The 25,958-nt window shown below is 42.1% G+C and overlaps 1 protein-coding gene across 2 annotated transcripts in view; it reads left to right on the top strand.

The window, feature by feature from the left end:
* LOC120956258 (inactive dipeptidyl peptidase 10) overlaps positions 1–25,958 on the top strand; it is a 105,430-nt gene that overhangs the window by 18,312 nt on the left and 61,160 nt on the right. For both annotated transcript variants that reach the window (XM_040377633.2, XM_049609051.1), the window contains exon 2: positions 5,261–6,162. In XM_040377633.2, the coding sequence (XP_040233567.2) occupies positions 6,133–6,162 (30 nt within the window). In that variant the 5' untranslated portion in view covers positions 5,261–6,132. The remainder of the gene's footprint in view (positions 1–5,260; positions 6,163–25,958) is intronic.

The following is a 25,958-nucleotide window of genomic DNA, read 5'->3' as shown; positions in this document are numbered from 1 at the left end:
GTTAGAGAGAGAATGAAAATTTCACTGCATAGTTATGATTAAATTATGGTAAATTATACAAACTAAATAGTAACTAATGTGCAGTAATGTTGAAGGTATTCATGTTGAGCCATGCAGGAAGTGTTGAATATTATTTGAAAATATTAAATTTAATGTACACACCACCCTACTGTGCCCCTTAGCAAATTGTATCCTAGGAATAATTTGCAAACTTTATTGAGCTGAAAGATCGAACTTCTTCTTCTTCTTCTTTTTCTCGTAACGTCCTGGCGACGCGAACATGCCGACTATACAAGGTTTTGAGACTTAATTCATTACCACGCAGCCGGATAGTCAGTCAATGCTTACTACGGATGGACGGTCCATTGTAGGCTTGAACCCATGACGGGCATATTATTGAGTCGTTCGAGTTGACGACTGTACCACGGGACTGCCCCAACGGAGGGAACTTATAGTTCTATAAAACCATCCACGTAACCATCACTTAAATAAAGTAATGTTAAGTATGATTGATAATAGTTTCAAACCACTGATCTTGTACTTTCAATTTTTCGTGCTGTCCATATTATAGTATCTTCTTTTAATTCCTGGATCGTGCTGCTAGCGTTTAGAAAGGGACAAAATGCACATTCATCATTCCAAAAACTGAACATGTCTGATCATGAATTAAATAAGAATGAGAACATGTTACTGAAACAGATGAAATACTGAAACAATAAGTGATTACAGATGATAATCTATTAACAAATGTTATAAGCCGTCGGTCACAACCTCAATGCAATAACGTCGTTTCGCCGTTATTTATTTTAGACATCCCATCACGCAGCCATCACCATCATCATCACCAGCAATGATGATATTGTTTTCATCTACTAAAATCATAAATCTGTTCATTCTAGATTGGTATGGAATAAAAACTACCAATAAAGCCGAACATTATTCACACCCGGTGCGGCATCCGTATTGGCATCCTTTTTCCTGCTGCCTTAAAGCTGCGTTTTCCATCCGCTGGCAAATAATAAATCCGACCAGAAAGAACGCAACACAACACGCGACCTATACCGACGGCATTATTGCCCATTAGTGTGCATCGTCTGAATGCCCGCCGTTTTCCGCTTCCCCGACTGAATGGGGCGCTGAAGCGAGACCACATAATAGCCGTCTTGTGCAACGAACTGACAGCACATTGACTAGCCGGGCTGCCTCTCCCACCAGCGTGGAAGGGGTCGTTGGGAATCGGCGTCGAATGCCGCCCTGCTGATCCCATACCACCATCGTTGCCATTGCTTTAAGTGACACTCGCTGTCACTATCATTCAAAGGAGGAGGCGGCCTCCACACACACACACATACACTTTGACACTGATTTTTATTGAACTTACCACTTCTAAGCAATCCTAGCGATCGGTGACGTGTCGAAGGGAGCAAATGGAGACCATCCAGTGTTAGAAGTTTGTGGCGTCGTGGTGGAAAGTGCGTGGGGGACCATGTTTGAAGGCAGAGCTTACTTGGAACGTAATATATTCACCAACTTTATGAAGTTTTGTTGCCTTTCAGGACACAATCCATAATACTGGCCATTTTTTCTGGAGTGCAAGAAACGTATCCCTATGAACGCGGGCACATACACACACAGACAAATCAGCGATTTATTCACGTTTTCTGATCCTTCCTCCTCCGTTACGCTTGTAGGAGGGCGTGTAAAAAGGCAAAACTTTATTATTGCCAATCCAAATGTCTGCCGGAAATGGTGACCGACGGAATCGTGTTTAGCCTGGGTCTAGTAATGCGCGTAGTTTTCCCCCTTTGGAGCACTTCTCGTTCCTACTCCACGTAGCTTAAAGCCTTCCCTTCGTTGCCAAAAACGCAATCGACGTGGGTTATTTCTTGGGTATGGCCATGGACGAACCGTTTCGTGCTTCGGCTCTCAGCTAACACGCCTTATCTACGAAGGAAGCAACGATCCAGTGTGTAGTGTGGTTTATTGACACCGTTTTTTCCTACCTTTTTTCACACACGCTACCACAACCGAAACGTAGACAAGAGAACACACCGAAAGGGATTACACGAGCGTTTTTTTTTTTGGCAAAACTTTCCTCGATCAAATGTGTCCTCTGCAGCTGCTTCCTGGGACGCACTGCTGCCGCGTCCTTGCGTGTTCCAGTTGCCTGTCGGAAATGTATTCGATTTTATTGTGACTTCTATTTAGATATTATACAGCCCATGCCATAGCACCGCTTGCGCCTTTCCTACTCCGTTACACACCCACACACACACTGCTTTGGTTCTTTATGATGGAAAATGGCATTTGTATTGCCGTTTGCCGTGTGCCACCGTGGCCTTGCGGGTCGGGAATCGAGCGTGCCAGTACGGTTGTACAGTACCGTGCAAGGTTGTACGGTGTTTGGATCGGCTCGCCCTCTATTACGGCACGAATGTAAATAAATTGTCTGTGTGGGTGTAGAATTCCTTCCAGTAAAGAAGATTTTATTTCTTCTATTTCCTAGTTATCGATAATCACGCACCACAATCACTGCAAAGAATAGACCAATCGGAGCGTAACATTTTTCTACCGAACTTAAAATAGAACTTGATGCTCTTGATGACATGAACACAATTGTCTTTTTTGTGTGTTGAATCTTTTTATGTTTTAACATGCATGATTTCATCATTAAGATATTGTTAACCTAACCATTATGGCATAGTTGGTTGTGTGTTTAAATAAAAGAAATGCTAACATATCTAGAATTTCTATTGGAATCCAGTAGAGCTAGAGCTAACAGTGAGTTTAAAAATTATAAAAAATATTAAAAATTATTCTATTCTCTATTTTTTGGACAGATTTTGATGTGGTATTTCACCTATAGCACATTTGAACTAGCCTTCAACTTATTTAGATTCACATTATTAATTTGAACTAACCTTCGATATCAAAAACTTGTTGAGGTTATACTATTTTCTATTGAAAAATTCATCCTTTCAAACAGTTCTAAATACTCTCGGTCCCTTTTAACCTGCACAAACTATTTCAATATTCCAAAATTCCGGAACGCCATCAACAAATACGATACGATGCTTAGTGTTTCCGGAAAACATTTGCCACCATATGCTCATCTGCCAGCACTGCCCGGTTTCTTCGGCACTGCAACCGAGCCGGCTTCCGTTGTTTTAGCATTTAAAATTGGTTTGCTCATGATTAATTGAATGTGGTTCCCGGTACTGTCCGAAAACGGGTCCCGTTTGGGCAAAAGTTTTGTGCTGGCCCTGAGCGCTCGACCGTACACCAACAACAGCAGCAGACAAACGGGAGAGCTCAGTAGTGTGCGGAGTGGTTATAATGGATTTTCGACCGCCCCAGCCCCGCACCCAACGGTACGACGACGACAAATGCGTGCAATTTGTTTTGTGCATCATGCAACAGGGCTGCCGCTGCACGGGGAGAATAATTCATTGCAGCTCGCCAATGTACGGAGCATCATGAAGGGGGAACGCGCAGCGTACGCGGGTGAACGGAAACGAAGCTAAATTGGTTTTAAATTCAATATTGCTACAAATCGCTTTTCCCCAAAGCGGTGGCCCAGAAACGGTACGGGTACGAGTGCGAGCGAATGGCACGACTCAGAGGCTCGTTGTGGATTGTTGTCGTCAATTTTGCCATCCCGTGAACGACACGTTCGACATGGCCATTTCATAGCGGACTAATTAAATGCACGCGATCAAAACTCTTGTTTTCGATTACGGCTAAGCGGCCTAATAAGTGCTCGTGTGCGTTTTCTGTCGACAGTTGGTACACTCGTCAAGCGGCATTGATTTGCTTTGATGTACAATCTGTTGTTTGATTAGCAGAGTTTTGGAACAAACTGGGAGAAACTTGCCCAGATGCACTGTTAATTGGAAAATTGAATAATTCAATTCGAGTATATTTACTCAAAATGAGCTTGGATTCCCCAGAATTAGTGTTAGAATTGTTATTTTCAGGGCATTTGTTCCACGTAATTTAATTTAATTAAAATCTTGTTTATGTTTATGACCACTAGAAGTCTTCACAAAGTGCTTTTCATCAATTTAATTAATTTAAACTCATACATCAAATTGAAACTATTGAGTTTAAATATGAAAAGTATAAAAATATCTTTTGATAGAATCCATTGACCACTTCTTAATACCAACATTGTATTTTTATTTCTTTCTCAGAGTGCCAGAAACGGACCACTTCTTCAAAGCTCATAAAACCCCAAATCATGAAAACAACAAGTACACCGAAAACTATATCAACAATGTCACCTCCCCCAGTGCAGCGAGCTGATTTTATGCAACGAATAAATGGCACGAAATAAAATCGTCCAGAAAATGAACTCATCGCTCACGACGGTGTAGAAAAAGAAACTCAACAACGAACGGAGCAAAAATCAACGATACAATGTGCAACACACAGACCAGCACAGTGCAACCGGACATGAACGAACTCATAAACAACGGACATCAGCAAAGTAAAGAGCAGCAACCGTTACTGCTCCTGCTAGCGAAGAAGCGATTACTCCTGCCAAGAAAAAAAAGCATCCGCTGACCGGGAGAAAAACAACCGGTCGAGTGCAACCGTGCAGTACTGCAATTGAATTGCATTCGGAAGTGAAACCTTTGGTCACCGTGGCCGCACGAGCAGGTCACCTAATCGCATCGCCGAGGCGGACGATTGTGCGGCAGGACATTTTGTCCGGCAAAGAAATATGTTCTTTGCTTCCTTCGTTCTTTGTGCGCTTAATTCGCGTTGAAAAGGACGAACAGCGGAAGAATAGCACTGAATGGGTTTAAGATTTGTTTACTCCTGGAGCAAAGAGAGAAAGCACCACGATTGTGGTAGCCCAATCAATGCTCAATACGTCCAATCAGAGGTTAAATTGGTTGTTAAGAAAATAGTGTCTCGTCGTTTTACCTGTTTTGTACCCGATCTGATTCATTTTTTGTGGTTCTTTTTAATGAAAATTGAGATAATTTTCATACAGTTTGGTGGATTAATTATCCCGCCATTGAGCTTCTAAAACGATAAAATCGTGTGACAGCACATTCTTTTCCTTTCTTATTTTATGCTCTTTTTACCAATCATTAATCGTTGTGCTTCTGTACAAAGAACTCAAACATTCTGATTAACTTATACCAAAAGCAAGTGGCAAGTCTTGCCCTCGATAGCTTAAGAAAAACACAAAAAAACACACACACAAAAAATAAAGTAAGCTCCAAACTTCCTCCCTTTTTCTTAACAGCAACGATCCTGCCACCGTCACCACCACCACCGGGTGGCTGTGGTTGAGCAGCTTCCCGTGATAAAGACATCGCCAAAAATGCGAAAGATCACCGTCACAGCCAACACCACCGCCGCTGCCGAGCGCAAAGCGGTGAAAAGTTGAGCGTAAATCGCGCGGAAAAATAAAGTGATGAAAAGTGGTCCCCTTTTCGCCCAAGGTGCTGTGCTGTGCGGTCCCATGTCCTGTGCGAGTTTGGCCGAGCGAGTGAGTGAGTAAACCGCCACCAGCACCAGCAAATGAGTACATATTTATAGGGCAAAAGCAGTGCAAAAATCGTCACGCCCTGATGGATAATTATAATTGAAATCTCTTCGCCCACTCCCGCCAGTCCTTGGCCCGGTAACGATAAGGCTTGCGTGGCGCGTTTTTGTGTTTGTGTGGTGATTCGTGAAAGGGAAAAGTTTCTTCTTTTGTGAACGCGCGCGCGTGTGTGAGTGGTGTGGTTCTGTGTATCTACCCCGGTGTTATTGCCACAGTAAGTGAGTGTGAGTCCGCCCGGTTGCATTGTGTGTGCAGGCCCTCTCCCCCCTGTACAGCGCCCGGAAGCGTTCCAGGCGAGACGCTGTTCGCTTTTTGGCACGCTTCCAGCCGTGAAGCACCGCGAATTGCGAATTGCCATAAATTAAAAGCATCCCTAATCTCTCTCCGGCTCTACCGGCGAACTCCGCCCGCCCGACGGTTGCGCTGAGCTGTTGCGCTTCGGGACAAACCGTCGAACCGTGCGTGCGTGAGTGTCACTAGCCCCAAGGGGGAAGCGGAAAGCAGGGACCACAGCACCACACCGTCTCGGGTGGAAACGAAACGCATCGGAACCGTAGTGCCGCACCACCATGACGGAAGCGGACAACTACGACGACGAGGTAGGTGCAATTTGCTTTGAAATAATTAACCGAAGCAGAACAGCGCGGCTTCGAGTATCGAGCACGGGGATCGGATGTTGTGCTCGAAAGAAATTTGCTCTAAATTACCCGAGCGATAATCGCACACAGCAAAGGGATTAGAATGCGAAACACTTCCGCTTTCCGCGGTCTTAAGGCTTACCGGGACTGGGAAAGAGTAGCGAACGATGCTCGTTGTTGTTTGACGCTCAAGACGGTCACAACTAATTGGCTATATCCTGGACGGGGTTTCGAGGGCCACGTGATTGATGGTGTTTATTATGCAGCAGGGCCAAATCCCTGCGGTATTTGAGCATTAATTTTGTGTGATGCAAGCAGGGAAGCAAGCAATAAAATGGTGGGCATTTTTTCCATTCATTTCTTTGAACTTTGAAAACTTTGAAATCGTGCTACACAAAAGAACTATAGCAACCAAATCCGATTAGAAATGGTTACTTACAGGGTTTCCCACGATTTATTGGTTGGTTCCCACGATTTATTGGTGCGTTCCCACGATTTTTTGGTCATTTCCCATAATTTTTTGGTAGCAACCCACGATTTATTGGTCGGTTCCCAAATATTATTGGTCGGTTCCCAAATATTATTGGTCGTTTCCCAAATATTATTGGTCGGTTCCCAAATATAATATAATATAATACCGATCAATAATATTTGGGAAACGACCAATAATATTTGGGAACCGACCAATAATATTTGGGAACCGACCAATAAATCGTGGGTTGCTACCAAAAAATTATGGGAAATGACCAAAAAATCGTGGGAACGCACCAATAAATCGTGGGAACCAACCAATAAATCGTGGGAAACCCTGTATCTGTTTCTTCCTTTGATTTGGGATGGATGAAGGTGGTATATTACGTTAAAGAACGCACTCTATCACTCTCTGATAGCATTGAATTACCGATAAAAAGAAATCAACTACAAAAATACTTTATTTTACTTCCTTTATGCCATTTAATTCATTTAGCCTTTGCATGGTCGAGCGACTAACTCGGCGTGGGATTAGTGTACTCTCTGAACGGTTTAACATTGATGTAGAGTTCTCAAAGAATAAGACATAACAAAAAAGATATATTGAATAAAATTGTATGGCCCTTTCCTACTGAGTTGAGTCTTTACATCCACTTGCATCATTCAACTCATTCATTCTCTATGACCCAATGCGCATTCAATTCCAGGAGTACTTATACGGTCTCGTTTTCCAGTGAATTGTTGTTGATCTGCAGGCAACGAAAACGTACTAAAACCGACGGTGAAAGAGCGTCAAATCAATCAAATTAATAGGACGGACACATTTCAATCAAACCGAGTGGTTCCTAGAAACCACTATGAGCTTTATAAGTTTACATCCAATAAGATGTTTACACGACCAGAAGTTCCAATACGACAGGAAGTTCTAATAAGATGTTTACACGACTACACATGATGCAACATATTTATTAAACAAATAGCAAGGTCCATAACGCACACTTTTCATCCTCCTAGGGAATTATTGCAGAGGTAGAATCACAAATATGTCTTACGAGATTATCAGTTTTATTAATTTTTTAGTTAAAGTAAGACAGTTTTAAGGTATAAGTTGACATGTATTTCAATCTCAACTATTTGCCCGTTCATCTCACAGCAATCTCAAATATCGCTAAAGTACCGAAACTCTTCTTCTCTTAGTAAAAACACAATTCTCTCAAAAACACAGAAAAGGACACAATAACTTCTTCTCTCTGGAAAACAAACAAATAATTATCCATTAAACACAGGATCAGCTTTCAATTTTGCAAGAGCTTGCAAGATCTCAAGCAATAGCTGCCACCCAAAATTCCACCAGATATGCAAACTCCAGGTGGCAATGTGTATTGTTACGTCTCCACCTTTGCGAGAATTCTCCCACACGAAAAAAAAACAGCAATATCTCACCCAAAAACCACTCAAAATGGTACGAAATGATCCGCAAAATTAAACAAATGTACATTCCAACATTGTTCGCCCCAAATCGTAACGCAAATAAAACGCGACCCATACACACATTGGGCTGTGTTGTGTTCTTCCATTTCCCATTTTACTGAGCTTTCTTTTCGCCTTTATTGCTGCAAAAAAAGGCCTGCGGTTACAGCTTGCTACTGTAGAACATTTTTCATTTCAACTTCAGTCTCCATTTCCTCGGAAACCCGGTGCGTGAGCGGACAGAAAATCGTTGGGCCCATGTGCGCGCGTGTGTGTGTGTGTGTGTGTGTGTGAGTGGGTATCTTGTGATACACCCCGCGGGCCATTAATTTTACCAAGAACAAACTCCGCCTCTATACAAACATACACGAGCCAAACGCAAACCCCGCAAAAGCAACATAATTGCTCGGTACCGTCGAGTTTGCTTCACTGGCACTCCTGCTCGCCGCACTATTCCCCTTCCCGCTATTCTACCGTGCCCAGTAAATCCTACGATAACGATAAGCAACAGCGCGCCAAGGGAAGAACGGCCTCGTGACTCAACAATTCCGGTGAATTTGAGTTTCCGGTCGCCGGGGTTTCTTTTACGGTGCTACACGTTTCCCCTTCCCGTGGCCACATAAAACGCATTCAGTACGTTTCACTTGTAGAGCGAAGGCAAGAGGAGAGAGGAGGCTGAGGGTCAAAACGACGCCCGGGGGGGTTACTGGAATGGAGCTCCCCCGATGAACAGGAACCGAGCGGCTTTTGTGGTGCTTTCCAGCGCTTATCGTAGCCATTGCTTTTTATTTGGGAGGCAGCACCGTTTCACGCCAGTCATCGACACCGGATGGGTGTCCGAAGTGTCGTGGCATTTGTCGGTGGGCAGTTTCTGTTGGTGATTGTTAAAAAATAAAATCATAATTTTTGTACCCCCCAGCATGGTTCGTACAGGAGCTTGCGGGTATGACTTAATCAATTATGTTGCTTTTCTTTTGATGAAGGTAATTTACGATAGTTTGTTTTGCCCTCCAAACCGGTTAACATGAAATAGTTAAACGTTTTCCACGCTTCGTTTAAGAAGTAGTAGCTTTTCTGAATTTCAAAAAAAATATTTAAAATAATGGCTTTTAATTGTCAGGTTTAGTTTGTTAACAATAAACGTTTTTCTTGCCTTAGAATTCTGTGCTCATCGCTTTAAAATGTGCTCGAAAAACTTGTCATTGATGACAACATAAATTAGATTAATCAACATCTACAAAATCATATGAATTAATCCTCATCAACTTACAAAACAACTCTGCAGAAATGCCGAAATTAGATTATCTTCTTATTTCATTCTTGCGTAAGCTGTACATTCTTGCGTTGCCACTGTACCAGATGCTTAAGTTCACGGGAAATTGAATGATAAAAATACTCCATAAATAAAAAAAATCCTACCCATCTGTACCTACCTACATGCGTGCAATGCAAGACAGCAACAAATCCCTGGCCGTGACATGCTGCCAGTCAAATGTCAATTCCAACTGCCACAAAGCCGTACCATCCTTCACCTTTTGCCCTTCAATTATATGGCAGCTGGAAAGGTAGATGGTTGCACTGACAATGCATAGGCGTTTGAGATTGACACAAAACGTAGATGATCATGACAATGATGGATGGAAGAGGAGCGTGGTCTATCATGTGCATTATTGTATTGCATAACTTCGATGATTTTTATTTTTGCATGATGTTTTATGTGTGGTTGCAAACCAGATTAGTATAACAAATTGATAGTAAATCTCTTACATGAACATGGGAGATTTCTTGCACATCTGTGAAAAGGGGTCATCCTTTAACTACGTAATGCAAAAGTCGACACCAAAGCTTTTGTACAATACAATAAAGTTTGTAGAAAATTTGATTTTAATAGTGGAGCCCTTTCCGTTTTAAGTTCGTTGGCTGAAATTTCAGCTCCGTCAGCTGTTTGAATTGTATAGCAGTTTTCGAGCAGCTATCTAAGTGTGTATAATATACAGATGGGCTTATCCCAAGGTGTATGAATTTAGAAGGCTGATTTTTTATCGCTTCTGCTACTGAATGAAAATTTTAAGTGTATTTTGTGAATTTGTCAAGCCTTCAGAAAGCTTGTTTGAAAAAAAGTTTTCACCCATCCTGTCAAAAAATTATATTCAAATTTGGTTATAAAAAAAGCTATGAGACCACTTGGACTACATACACTTTGATTCTGGATTTCATCACCAGATCTCTTTAATGCACCTTGGGATTAATGCAAACACCACATTGTTTTGCCATTTTTCGAGCAGGTACTCGAATCCAATTCTAGCTTTGAGGCTAGAATAATCTAGACTGAAAATTGCAGGCTAGTTTTGTGTGTGGTTTTGTATGGAGTGTTTACATGATTTCAGCCTCCAACTGTCATACTCCATACAAAAATCTGACTAGAATCGTGAAGGGTCCCAGTATTAGAAATTAAAAAACGATTAAAATGAAACGATTTCATTAAGACCAACATGTTGTCATCTTTTTCAATTTAAAAAAATCAAGGTCAATTAATGTCTGAAACTATCGTGTACACAACATAAGCACGCAACATTTCTGCGCTAAAAGCTATAACGCTTCAATACTCTCCATTAAATACTATCGGCATACAATTGAGTGTAATCATTTAATCCTCATTTAATCCTTCGTGCATACTTTGATTACATTGCTGAATGTTTGAGTTTAAATCTGCATTAAGGACAACTTCACGTTCCATTGATTTGCCTCACTATCGTTGCAGTCAATCCATTGAAGGATGAAATGATATATTCTATTGAACTAGTTTAAAACATTGCACTTGCACATCAAAATGTAAGATGAACGATAAACTCACAGCAGCAAACAGTTAATTTAAAGTGAAATGCAATTGACAATCGCAAACACCAACACAAGTAACGGCCCACGCGTGTGAATGTGGGCCACACAAACTCTCGTTGGGTTAAAAATTAAACTCCAGTGAAAGTTTACATTCCGGCAGTAAACTATTGGCAAAACAAAATTGCCAGCGCCAAAGTAGCGCTAAAGAACTTGGCTACCCGCAAACACCACTTGAAAACTGTCCACGTTGGACATCTTCAACTGTTGGCCCATGTTGACATACCTTCGCAATGCAACTGAGAAAGTGGACAGTTCGAAATTGAAAAGAAAATAAACTTCATCTCCAGCAGAAACGTGCAAACAAACAGTTCAGCAAGGAACTGTGTTGGTGGGTGTGTGTGTGTGTGTTTGTGTACGGGTCCCATTGGCCTGTATTTTATAGGGAAGTTACACTGAGCCGCACGATTCACTATCTCTGAGCTGAGCCAAGGCTCAAACTTTGTTGCAAGTTTGTCCCATCGCTGAGCCCAGTTTCAAGAGCAACGCGATAGCAACAAACAACGAAAGCAAAAAAAAAACGTTTTTCCGCCAACCTCTCTTGCAATAAAGCGGAAAACTTTGCGGCCGAGTATGCGAACGGCAAGGAGAAAAAAACGAGCAAACGAGCTGGAATCTTTTCAAGGAAAAAAGTTTGAGTTCCGTACCGAGAGGGAGAAGGGAGTTTTCACGTTGCACTATTGCAATCATAAATTCTGAAAGTAAAGAAGAAAAAAAACTTTACGACAAAACTCAAAACAAGTGCGATGGGAAAACAAAATCACATACCGATGCTGCTGAACGATGGTAAAACAATGTGCTCGCATTACGTTATAATGGGTACATCATCGCGCTGCAGGTTGCAAGGTGGGTGAAAGCGATGAGTTGGATTGGCGTGCGTACACTCCGGACAACTAAATATGCTGCTGTCGGCATGGTAACGCAGGTATCTCTCTGTCACTTCCGCAGTGCCTGATGGAGCAAACCTTAACTTCCATTCCATTTTAAAGTACGGAATGCTGCGCTTTTTGCTCCCGTTGCGGGATAAACGGTTCATTCTTTCTCTCTCTCCCTCGTGTAAGTGAAATAAAAAGCAAACCGGTACGACCAGTTCAGCAAAACTTACCAAGGGGGTCGGAAAATTAACTTCTGTTTTCTGAGTTGTGCAAAATGAAGCAACTTGATTGTTCCTTCGGATTGACTGCAATCTACTTCACAAGAAGGAAGCTTGCTATTGTCGACGATGTTGGCACAACATCACATCGCATCACAAGAAAGAAAAAAGAAAAACAAAACCGTTGCCACGCTACACTAAACGAGCGATGCGGACGCGTAATGATGATTATGCTGCTGATAGTTTCCTTAATCAAAACCAACCCAGGGCCCACCCCGATCGTGACGGTTTCGGATTGATGAACTTTTCTCCCCTCCATCTTTTCCTGCATTGCTTTCTTTCCTTCCTTCCTGTAGTGTCAAAAATTTTGCAGCCACTTTATGATGGCTCGGCTCGATTGTGTAACTATTTCTTTAGTGCGGAACGATGTGCGGCACTCTTCAACCTTCATCCGACCCCGTTCATGAATATTTCAATAATGATAATCGTGCACAGCCATCACGCGCACTTCCGCTCCCTGCATTCTGTGCTGTGCTTTGAAAATGTGCATGATATTTAAATTTCATTTTTCATTTCACTGCTTCTTCCTTGCTGGGTGATGATGATTTTCCTCATATTGGGTGTCTGCTATCAGTCCTGGAAGCCGCCGTGCAGGAAGGCGGACCTAGAACGCCCAGATTAGAGCACCAGCATCGGGCTAGATGATGTGCTAGCTCGGGCACACTCTCCCACCTACTACAGTGGCTCTAATCCAATCTGCTTTAAAGCGTTTGTCACAACGCACCAGCATGACGGCGAACAGAATGTAAGGAAGACATCCGCTCTCCGGATCGGGTATAAAATATAAGGGTGTATTTATTTTGATAAAATCCCACCGAACAGAACGAGCCGAGCAACCACGGGCCATGGGGTACAGTTGACGACTAAACTGAGAGCCACAGGCATTACGATTATCATAAAATGCCAGCCACTGCCACTGGGTGGATATGAATGGGAAAATATGCTTCTCCCTATAAGAATCGTTCGTGGGTTTCCCGGGCTTTTTCAATAGACAACTGAGGATGCATTAAAAATTCAGCGAAAAAAAAGAAAAACAAAAATCTACCCAACATGCAGAGTAAATCAGATGCAGCCAAAGGCTCATTCATTGCCTACAAACGCTGCCTGGCTGTCTAGCTATGGCATGGAGGCAGTTGTAATGCTGCTAGCCTTCGGCATAAATGCACGCCCACGTCGAGCGTTCTCCCCTTATCTTTCTGTCTGTTTCTTTCCTATCATTTATTTGAGTGTGGTTAAGCGGTAGATAAAACTCTGTATTTAAAAGATAATTTCTAGCCGTACAGAAACGGTTTATTTTACAATTAAGAAGAAGCATTTTCTTAAAATTATGCTAAAATTTGCACCATACGAAAGCGCTACCAGGCGCCTCCATTGTTGCCGGGAAGCAATTCAGCTCAACAAAAGCTCAACTTCCTTTGCTGGAGACCATTCCACCCTCTCGTTGGTTGAAATAGTGCAATGAAGTCGTTGCTATTGTTTTCCGAGTAAATGTGGTGGCGATCCGGCATAATAAACGGTAAATATTTAACCGCCGGGCATTATGGCTTCGTCGGTGCGCTTTCCCGTCGAGGAGCGAAGGATTAAGGTTTGGCCTTTCTTTAGCCAACAGTGGTGTTATCTATTGTTTAGAGATTTATGCTGAATTGATGCTTATTGTGTGGCTTTTTTAATGAAACTTTCTATTACATTTCATTTCGAAATAAAAGCAGCGTACAATGTGTAACATAAAATGCTCTTTAACTTCCCGATCTCAGTGCCGTTTCGAATGTTAAAACTCTTTATTTACCTGCCTTATACGAACGAAAACTGTTTCGATTTCCGATTCCGATAAAACATCGTTCGTACCATTCCATCCGTTCCCTTTCTGGGAATTAGAACCCTCGAAACCAAACCACTCCTTCCTTTCCATCTTCCCTACCATTCCCTTGACTTTCTCTTTCCTTAACAATCGATCGTCCTTAAATCATGACATTCCTTTCCACCCATCCCCGGAAGTGTCAAAACATGTTACCTGCATGCCCCCGTACTGCTGCAGTTCAATGCTTTTCACCTGTCCCGATCGATCGATTTATCAACCACTGCAGCAGCAGCAGCAGCAGCTTTCACCTTGCGGCCAAACCCGAAATAACCTGTCCATCCACCGACAGGACAGCTGCTCTTTTGCTCCTTCCAGAAAGTGGGCAACGAAAGCAATGTCTATATCTTGCAGACTATGTATGGGCATGTAGGAAAAGGGAGGAAGCCAAAAAACCATAACCCTCCGCTTCTATGCAGTATGCGGTAGGTGTCAATATTGTGCTATGACCGTCCTGTAACTTCTGCTTCGATGGTGTTTGGTTTTACTTGTGCTTTGCCATCGCTTTTTAAATTGGACAGCTTTTTATTGTTACTTTATCGCATCGCTATAGCCATCGAGAACGAGTGAACGGGAGAGTGAAAAACTAAAAAAAAAACTCAAAACCACAACCACTAGTAGTTGGGGCACTTTCAGCATCAGCCATTACGGTGACAGTATCATGCACAGTTTGATGTTACAGTTAACTCCATTTTTAGTTTGTGTATTGCTTATACCATTTTCATGTGGTAGTAGTTTGACATTTTCCACCACATTTCAATGGATGTAAATTATACTTTCCCAACTGCTGATAAATTGGGTCCAATGTGTGGGAAAAAGAAAGCGAAACTTATTTATCGCTTCATTGAATGTCAAGTTAATAGCGGCCTGCGGGATGAAATATTACACGTGCGCTGCACCATATCTGGTGATTATGAGCTTTAATTTCCAGTTGACGGTTGCAGAGAAAATATTGCCATAGGAATTAACCCATTAACACGGTATCATGCAAGTGATCGTTTGTAATTGAACCGTGCAATAAGCCATTCGCAAAGGGATTACGATATCAAAAAGTGGAAGCGGAAGTAAATTAAAAGTCACTGATCCATGAGATGGTTGAAATCATTACGTCAGCTATATACTACACTTGCGCTCGTTTCGTTTTGAATCCATTCTAGCAGATTTTAAAACGAAACTTCCACTGCACACAAATATTCTGATTAAAAGTAAACCGAAGAATGTTTGGTCAATATTGACGCGCTGCCACGATATGATCAAATAAATCACCACCAGCTGATTGAAAGGACAGACACTATAGTTACTGGTGACGTGACTGGGCACGTACTACGGGCTTAAAACTAGCCCTCAAATTCAATCTCCCTGACAGTGATCAATTGTTGTTTAGTTTCATCCCTCCGTGGCATTCCGTCCGCATTCCCATTCCCGTGCAAAGTCATGTCGTGCCTAATCAGGCCCCGGATGGGCAGCTCTTGTCCCGTTACCGAACAACCCACGGGCCAGGAAATGTTTCACTGCCCCTCTAGTGGTTGCTCGTCAGCCAATCTTGTCGATTGGAAAACAATACGCCAGCGCCCAGCCGTATTGAAGGCGGCACGAGACAGGTCAGAAAGGTACACTTGCGGGGGCCGACCACGCAAAAGTTCAAATTTAGATCTAATCAATCATGTTCCAGTCAGTTACTGTTCCGTTGAGACAAGTGCACACACACACACACACACACACCCAAAACCCAACGAGTAAAACAACGGAGCAAAGCACAGCCTCACCTGACACGGCTAGGTCCAGCGCCGTACCTTTGGGCTGACAATTTCTATCATCCTTTTCGTTTGTTTTTTTTGTATGCCTTGCATTACGTTCGCCCTTGTTCAGTAATGTCCTTGACATACCCCTGGGGGAGGCTGGAGAAATTTGTTTCGCCTACAATAAGCTAGCTGCTTCGGGGCCCGGCCTATGGTTTTAACCGATGCTGCTGAAGGGTATGTATCCGTGCCCGACCGATGGGCGGAGTTTACCATTCTTCGTTTGCGGAAAAAAGGTTAGTTAGCACACTTGATGAAAACTCATCAATCTTTGTTAACGACGGGTTTTGCTGCCACTGTGGGGCATTGAAGCAATGACATTTTCGAGCCGGCTTTTGAAAAGGTGAGAAACATTTCCACTCGATTATGGCAAACAATGCAACCGAAAAGGGCATACGCTTGGCATAAACGTTTTAATTGCTTGGCATTGTGGGTCACGGGGCAGAGAGCTGAAAGGCACTTAATTTACCACCACTTTGACAGTATTGTTTATGATTAGTTTAGAAGAATGTTATTTTTTATGCTGCTGGTTGATCATTTTTAAAGCTCTTTAAATTGTATGACTTGAAACAGTTCGATCAGATTTTTAGCCGACACAAACGGTGGTTACGAATAATAAGTTTAACTTCCTTCAAAATAAGTATAAATAAGGTACTTACATATTACAAGCAATAAAATAAAAAATAACAAAACGGGTCCAAATGCTCCATCCACTGTATCTGAGGGAAAACCTAATAAATTGTGCCCAAGGATTAATTGTGCTATTGAAATAAATTGTACAGATAACAAATGAAATAATTAAAATTAATCAGGTGGAAAGTGAATTCCAATCAGAAAAAAGGTAATAAAAGATACTGGAATTTAGCGAGCGGACAATTTTGTGAGATTATTCTATAAGCTGCAAGAGCTTCTAAGCCATTTAACCCCATGACACTGAAAAAAGGTCCATTTTCATCAAACCACTTACACCAGACACAACTTGTAAAAGCTGTTTGATGCTGGGTCAGCTAAATACCAGTTTTTAAAGATCACACGGCTGAAGTGTATTGATCGTGACTGACATTCAACAAGAGCTTTATTATTATCATATTTATTATCGTATATTATAGTAACTGTTTATAATATAAACTTTTTCCTAGTACTCATCTTCCCGAAGGTAATGGAATTCCCAACCTTAATCATAGCAAACCCGAACATTATCCATGACGAGTGGCCCATTCAAACCCATCACAACCCAAGACCATAATTAACGGTCCAAAGTTTAAGTCGAAGCCACCAAGCATCAATTATGTGAACCACTGCACCGAACAGCATCGTATCCGGTAATCGAATTAGCTGAAATGCAATGTAATTTCTCACCCTTTTGACCCCTCCCTCCTGGTGTTGCAAGATGTAATACAGCCCAAGACGAACCCCCCGCGTGACGTGAGCACTTCAGCGCCATGGCAAACATTTCTCGACCGTGTTGATCAATAAATTCTAATGAGATGCTAGCACCTTCCAAAATCGGGTGGCCAAGGAAAACGGTAACCATGCACAGTATCGGCCATCGAACCGCCAATTCGACCACAAAGGTCAATTACCGATCGATTCGATGAGATTAGATTGCTCTTTCGGCACCCGCACACTCAGTGCGTTTGTTTACTCCGCTCGAAACATACGTCGTAAATTTAAAACCCACTCCCCGCATTCGGCAACCATTTTCAGTCCAATTTCGATTGAGATAATCGCGGTTTCAGGGTGTGCTGGAAAAGTAGGGGTATGGTGGGGAAAATTATTTACATGCTGCGTATTTTCCTGCCACTGATCCCGCGTGGCGCGTACCCGATCGCTCTCGAGTGCGCCAGCCGTAACCATGCCAATCAATTTGCCCTATACAGACGTGATTGGTTTAAGCATCCAATTAGTGTTTGGGGATTTTTCACGCTGTTTCATTGCGTTGATACGATGTGGTGAAATTGTTTTGGGGGTAAACTGTTTCATTTTGTCGAATTTCACTCAATTGAAACTTACCGCAACAGTGCGTGTGAAATGAATAGCCAACGTAATCGGTAGGCTTGGAAAACTCTATGCAGGGAATCGATTTTTATTTTATTCTTTCTTCCAAAAACTACATTTTTTCTCTTTATTTTTTGCCTTTTGAGTCAAAAATCAACACAACTTTAAGAAACGGTCTCAAATGTCAGAAATTTCATTCCAACACATTGAAAAATCGCTCAATAAGCACAGATGTTCTTAGATTGAAAAGTTGGGTTCGAACTGTTTTCACACCCAGCGGACCCTTCCCAGAATGAACACAAAGCAAATATTTATGTTCTACTTGACCAGAAGGGTTTGCCTTTCTCGCAACGGGATGAATACCTTTCTCGGGGGGTTAATATCAATAAAATGCGAAAGGAATGTGAATTTATCGCTGGGAAAGAACAAAAAAGAACACGATACAAAAACAATTCAAGTTATGCAGTTAGAAAGATAAAAGCGTTTTATCTTCATGTTGGTTTGTGTATGAAAATCAACCGTCTCTCTTTAAGAAATTGTTGTTTAGTTTTTAGCAAAATCATGAGTTTTAAATTAATCAAAGTTAAACTTAATGCAAACTTTTCAGTTTCTCATTAGAACGAATGTGATCGTCCACTCGATTGAACCTATAAAAGCAAGAGATGATGCGGTGCGACAGCTATAACATAAACAACATCAATTTACCCTTGCACGCCTTTCACGTCACTGTCTGTATCACTGCCCGGTGTCGATTAATATTTCTCAACTCATTTCAAACTGTTCCAAAACATTAAGCAACGTTCAATCGCCATCGAGCGGTGGGGCTGAGAAAAATTGCACACTTTGCTAGCTGTTCTGCTTGTTCTTGGCTATCTCCGTGCTGCAAAGAAAGCCCGCTCTGCACCATGCAACAATACCGCAGCAGCACCGGAGACGATGGAGCGAGAAGCTGAGAAAATTAATTACGAATCAATTTATCATTACGTTCAATCGCACTTTTTCCTACCATCTTTGGACACACACACTCAGTGGGAGAGAAGTAAATGCCAGAGGTGTGTGTTTGTGTATGTTCAGCGACGAGACGAACCTGAGAGAGTAAAAACTTTTACACGAGCACGATTTAATGAGACGGCAAAATCGGAACGGCCACTGCCAGCCGGATGCATGGTGGAAAATTCGTTCTCGGCTTGTGTTTTTATTTTTCACCCTGGAACCTTTCAGATCGCTTTCGGATGAATGATGTATCGCCATTCAATCGATGCGAACACAAAAACTGACCCTGCTTCATTCGGGGTTTCCATTTTATCCTTGATCCAAATGACCCAATCAACGGGTTGATGGCGCTGATCCATCAACACCATTCGTATGCACACCATCGACGCTTCCATTGGTGCATGTTCGATAAGTTCACTGTGCCTGCAAGCGAGTTGTTGCCGTTCGTTTTCCCGCTTTAACACTCATGTGTGGCACCAATACGCACACACACACACACACACATACCCACGCTGGTTTAACGCACCTCAAATGAACGGCCTCTGTGCCAAGTAGTGCACACGAACGACGAAAGAGAGGCTGACAAGCGAAGCAGCAGCATAAATGATTGAATCATTTGCAGCAATAATTAAATTTACATTTTTCACGCCATCCTGCTCAGCGCTGCGATCGTGGCAATTGGGAAAGGCAGGTGGAGGTCGCGGTATGCCACGTCAATCATTTCGCATTAGTGGTGGCGGTATCGGTTTCCGGTTGCACTTTGGTTGTGGCGTTGAAAAATGAAGCAGCAGCGGCACGCAAACAGCCTTTGGTCGTGTGAACAAATGTGTTGATGGGATTGTTGGCATGCTTATCGGATCATAGTGCGAAGGTTTCCATACAGTGAAGCTCAAGCCGGTGAAGAGCAGATAAGAGAAGATGGATAGTAAAAAAATTAAAACAAAATACTTTGTTTTCGTTTTTTGCTTCAATTTGCACGTTGAGAAGTAATTTGAGAATTTCGTTTTAGTTTGTCGAACACCAATTTTTTTTAGAAAAATGGGTTTAAAACTAACTCATAATTTTACGTTTCCGCAAATAGACACCAACTGTAAAATGATGCATACAAGGTAACGTTTCCTGCCTCGCTTAAATAAGATATTCACCCTGAAATTCCCTTTCGCAACCACAATAGCGCACTATTGTGTGCTTCCCTGTCACTAATGTACCTCGTCAGCACCACCACGGGTCGACGTTCGTGACTTTACACCATTCCGTTGCTCCATTATCCATGCCACCTGTGGGTCGACTACACCACAGCGCCAGTTCCACTATCGTTCGTAGCACTGCTGCACAGGAAAGGCTTATGTGTATATTTGCACATGCAACCATCTTCCGCTCGACCAAACGACTCCTCCAGTGTCACGGGAAAGTAGTTTCTGATTTTAAAGGGTACATTTCCCCCTCCCCCCCCCCCCCCTTGGCTTGGTGGCTTGTTGTGCATACATTAAAGGAGTAACCTTACCGTACAGCGTCTTGCGTCGCGTGAAGTACTGGGCGCCTCCATCATCGGGCTCGATTAGTCACAGCGGGGAGTTTATTGGCAGCGTTATAATGTTTATCTTAAAGCAACGATCACAGCGGTTCACCCTGTACCCATGCCTTGAAACAAAACCCCCTGCCCTGAACGGAAACGTGCAGCAGCATTGGTAACGATTTATGGATGTAAATACGAGCTGAAGCCATAGTGGATAGTGCGGTTGTGTAGTGCGGTTTGCGCTTATCGCGCGGTTAAGGGGAAACCCTTTCGCTTCGGTCCAGCATTGGAGTCGGTGGTAGAAAAATGAAGCCACATTTCTTATGCCATTTTGCTACTGCTCCGTTCGCCTACTGGTCCGCTTTACTGTTGACAGCTATTTAAATTCATTTGAATAGAAACGAGCTGCAAAGAGAGCAAAGAGGAACAAGCAGTAGAGAGCGTGGTAGCATAATATCAGCTGTCAGCTTTTATTGGCCCAATTGTGCTGGGCTATGCATACGGAAAGGATTTGCTTCAGCAACTTTTTTCCGGTTTGTTTTATGTAGATGTGAAGATTGCTGAACTGAGCTTCTTTTCCATATCTTCGTGAGAAATGAAGTTGAAAAACTATTTTCATATTACCCCTCACATTCAGACGTGCAGACAAATGTAAATATTGTTCTTCTTACAAAATCCAACACATTAAGATGCTGTGGTTTCTTTACAACACAGTTATAACGTATGCCAATATTCATTTGTCTTCAGCCAATTTACGAACTAGCTGCTATGGGCAATGGAGTATTTTCTCTCCTTTTTAACCCCTCGAACCGTTATTCATCGATGTCAGATGCTAACCATATTTCCCCGGAACTGGCCCTGGCCGGTCCAAAAGCCGATTAAGATAAGCTTAGTTTAATGCCTGCACAATCTTCTACTGACTCGTAACTTTTCGCAACGATACGCTACAACACATGCCCCATGGCAGACGGCGCAAAGACATCGTTCCATGCCTAATGAATTACTTATCTAGCCTTCCGGAACCGCTGCCCGGTGGCGGACAGGCGTTGGACACCGAGCGCCTGTCCGTTAAGCGCAGGCGAAGCCATAATAATGTGCCCTCCGTTAATCCGCCAGCATAAACGAAAGTCGTGTCGTTTGTAGCAAACGGTTGCCTGTGAATGGGTTTATGGTTGTAAAATTTACGATGGTGTGATAAAAAAAAATTGCCACCGGCTACTGGCCACTGACACTGCTGACGGGGTTTTGCGGGAGCTTTCTTTATGTGCTATCCGGTGCAAGATTTCGAATCAATCACAAAGAGACAATCAGCTATATTATTTACTGCATGCGATACGAAACGCATAAAACAATGTAGCAATTTGCGAGCGCACGGTGCAAATGCATTCTCGGAGCGGATTTTTGCTGAGTGGCTGTTGGGGTTTGGGAACCTTCCAATGTTGCCAGATTCATCTACTTCGAGTGCCTGTGTGCTCGAAGCTACTTGGACGTAATTGTTCGTAACCAATCTAATAAGTGCGTTTATTCAATTTATGAAGATGACCTGTGGAATTATCTGTTCTGAAGATCAATGTCATCAATGCTGTTACAAATACATCTTTTTACTAACAAGAATTAGTAAATCAAACTAAGCAATGATGTCAATTCAACCAGTAGCAGCAAAAGCTAGACGCTGTTTTTGTAAGGGATTCATACAGTTTTCGTTGAAAATTTTCACTTTTCTAACAATATATTTACTCAACAATATATCCATATAATAAACAAAGACCTACCAATTGCCTACAAACCCAGCCATTTCTATGTTTATACCAAACCAAACAACAGTATCTTTCACTTGACTATCTTCATGAACCTAGCCTTTACCAGGCTAAGCAAAGCCAAATATTTGTTGTATATTTTTCACCATCTCAACGAATCAATCAGTTTATTTAATTTATATAAATATAAACATTACAGTTCATCAACATTTCACGCATAGGATTATAAATAATTATTAACCCACTTCATAGACTTGCCTAGGCTAGGTGCTAGGCAAGTGGGCCTTTAAAATTTCGTCCATTCACAGCTGGGGGTGTTAATATCTTCTTTGTTTTCCCCAAAATTCGATATAATTTTACCATCTGTGAAAAAAAACTAAAGAGACAACCTCATAAGAGTAAAACGGTGTACTGTTCACATTATTAACTGTTGCAAAATTATATAAAAATATGAAACTTATCCATTACTAAAGTAGTTTAAATGAAAAATTATAAAAAAAATCCTTCAAAAAAGTATTGTTCTTTTATAAATTTTTGTTTGAATAATAAGGGATAACAGACTTTTGTATATATAATTATATATAATTAACGAAATCTCTGTCTATGGCACCCTTCACGATTCTATTCAGTTTCTTATATGGAGTTTGACAGTTGGAGGCTGAAACCATGTAAACACTCCATACAAAACCACACATAAAACTAGTCTGCAATTTTCAGTCTAGATTATTCTAGCCTCAAAGCTAGAATTCAATTCGAGTACCTGCTCGAAAAATCAAAACAAGGTGGTGTTTACATTTATCCCAAGGTTTATTAAAGAGATCTGGTGAGGGAATCCAGAATTAAACTGTATGTAGTCCAGGTGGTCTCATAGCTTTTTTTATAACCAAATTTGAATATAATTTTTTGACAGGATGGGTGAAAACTTTTGTTCAAACAAGCTTTCTGAAGGCTTGACGAATTCACAAAACACCCTTAAAATTTTCATTCAGAAGCAGAAGCGATAAAAATCAGCCTTCTAAATTCATACACCTTGGGATAAGCCCACCTGTATATTATACGCACTTAGATAGCTGCTCGAAAACTGCTATACAATGCAAACAGCGGACAGGTTGAAATTTCAGCCTACGAACTTGAAACGGAAAGGGCCCCTATATCAAATTTGCTATTTTTATAATAAAAAATAGCATAAGAATAAAACCATAAAAAATCATACACATAAATTTAAAACATCTATTAAATGCTACCTCAAAGTAGGAGAAATCTGGCACCGCTACAATAAATCATAAGCGCCGAATGCACCTCCCGCTACAATGTCTTCTGCTTTGTTACATCTGTCTTCCAGCACACATGAAAAACGATTCCCATCGAGCTTCTTCTTCAATGCCTGTAACATTTGCTGCAGTTCTTTAAATGTTATTGGAAAGCGTATGCCAGAGGCTGGTGAATCTTTTGCAGAAATCTTTCTCCTGCATTTCTCGCATGATTTTTAAAGCTGCGTTGAAAAGTGATCTCAGCTTGCATTTATTATACATAGAGAGAGAGTGCAGCACGCCTCAGATTACGCCGAGTGGCTGAGTTGCATTCCCACATCTCACACGCACATAAATACACTGACACACATACACAGCCAAACACAGTGGCAACGGTCTCCATCGTACCCGAAGACGACAGCTTTGGCCAACCGCAAGCCAAAGTCCGCTGGGGCCATGCTGAGCGAGAGCTAAAAGCACAGCACGCGCCTAGACGCTCAACCGGCTGGGGGAGCAAATTTATTACCCTTTACCGTATGGCGCTGGTATGCACCGGCTTCAACGGACCATAATCATGAATCGTGGCCACTCGTGGAAATTCAATAGAGCCCCACCATCCGTCAGGATATTGGAAGGAAATGGAACCTGCCGCCCGGAGCGAAGCACACACACACACACACACACACACACACACACACACACACACACACACACACACATACACCCTCATCACCCCCAATCCACCCCCACACGGTGACAACGAAACCGTTCGGTTTTTAATGTGCATGCTACAATGTACACTTGCCTACCTCCGTGCGACCTGCGTCGACATTGTCTGTCCGGTAAGATGAATGTTTGTGTTCCGGGCATCTTTGTTCGGATGGCAGCAGGCGAAACCATCTAATGGGATCGAGAGGGGTGTGCATGTGTGTGTGAGTGGGACGTTATTTAAGCTCGGTTTAATAGGTTTACTTATGCAAATGCTCTCCCGGCTACAGCTGACAGTGGTGCGCAGTGCACTGTCGAGCATCTTTCAAAAGGCCATTGTCGATGGGGGGGGGGGGGGGTGAAGTGGGGGTGATTTTTTATCCCTTCCTTAAGCCTCAATATATTTACTATCTTTTGAACAATCTCGTCGCATAAAAGCCGCTACTTAAGGGTATTACGATGCCAAGGTTCGATGGACGCAAAAGGCAAATCGATGTTGACGTGTGTGTGTGTGTATGCGGAGAAATATACCTCTGGCATGCCTATGGCCAGGTTGCGAAGTGACCGTGAGAAGGTTAACTTTATCGATCACGAAGCCAATAGGCTACGGTCTTGACCTGGTCACTGCACAGTGGGAGCAAATAAGCCCGACATGTTTATAAGGGCATTCAAGTTCTTGGAATGTACAAACGGATTCAAAGTAAAGCTTATTTGAAATAATTGGGTTTTCCCTTTATTTTGCTATATTTTTAAACATTTTAGTAGTTGAATTTTATTCTTTACGAAACAATAACGATAGCTCAATATCCTCTAGGCAATGTAAAGTGCAAAGTAAAATTGGAGGTCCACCTGCACCCCTTTATCCAGCCGGTACCTGTCACGTGTTTGCTAGACACATGTGTTCTTAAGCTTACAAAGAACCTTCCACCACTGGCCCCACAATGCTCGGGCATTTGCATTCACTTGCATTGGACTAAACGCACACACACACACATACACGTGTTGGTAAAGTTTTGCTGTGCTTCATTCACAGGTGCGCACAGTGCATACGCCAGTGTTCGATTGTAAGCGCAACAGTTCGATTCAATCACAATGGCAAATCGTCGGTATCGGTATCGGTTCGAGTGAAATGTTACACTGTGTGTTCGTGTGTGTGTGTGCGTTACCAAAGTCAAACTTCAGATGGATGTGTAAGCTGTAAAGTTGCCAACAAAAAAAAGCCACTACCTTTGCTTGGAAACTTTATCAATGTTCAAGCAGAATTCGGGCAGTCGATTCGGTGCAATTGCCCTTAACAGCAAGCGATGGAGTACTTTCGTGTGCAGTATGAGCAGGATATGAAGGTATTTGCAATCGTAACCGATTCACTACGCAGCTGTGCAAATGCATCCATTTCAAATGCGCAAAGGTGGGGGATAAGAAGTTTCACTATTCCTTTGTTGTACCGCAGCGAATGTGAAGGTAAAGGTACATTTTACTGGTAGTGAAAGGATACAGAACAAAGCAACGAAATGCTAGAAAGAGGACTATGTGCTGAGATGTTGTAACAGTGATAAGAATTATTTATGCGATACAAGCAGAGGTATGCATTTCCTTTGTTAATTCTGCGTGCCGTCATTCAGAACATAGCCTCAAATTATTTTAAATTCAGCCTGTACATCCACATCTATTCCTTGTGATTACAACAATCTGAATATGTGCGTTTGATCTAATACATCAGATAATTTATCGGATTGACGTACTAAACTAAAGTGATTGTGATTTTGATACAACTGTATAAAAGACAAATCAGCAATACGATGTTCTTGTGTATATGAGCCTTAAGTTGAAACTACTGGTGAAAGTGAGATGTGTCGGAAAAAAAGTTATCAGATGATGATAACATTACTTGG

The sequence above is a fragment of the Anopheles coluzzii genome, chromosome 3 (genome assembly GCF_943734685.1).
Source record: "Anopheles coluzzii chromosome 3, AcolN3, whole genome shotgun sequence".
Lineage (NCBI taxonomy): Eukaryota > Metazoa > Arthropoda > Insecta > Diptera > Culicidae > Anopheles > Anopheles coluzzii.
This window is presented reverse-complemented; position numbering and strand designations above follow the sequence as displayed.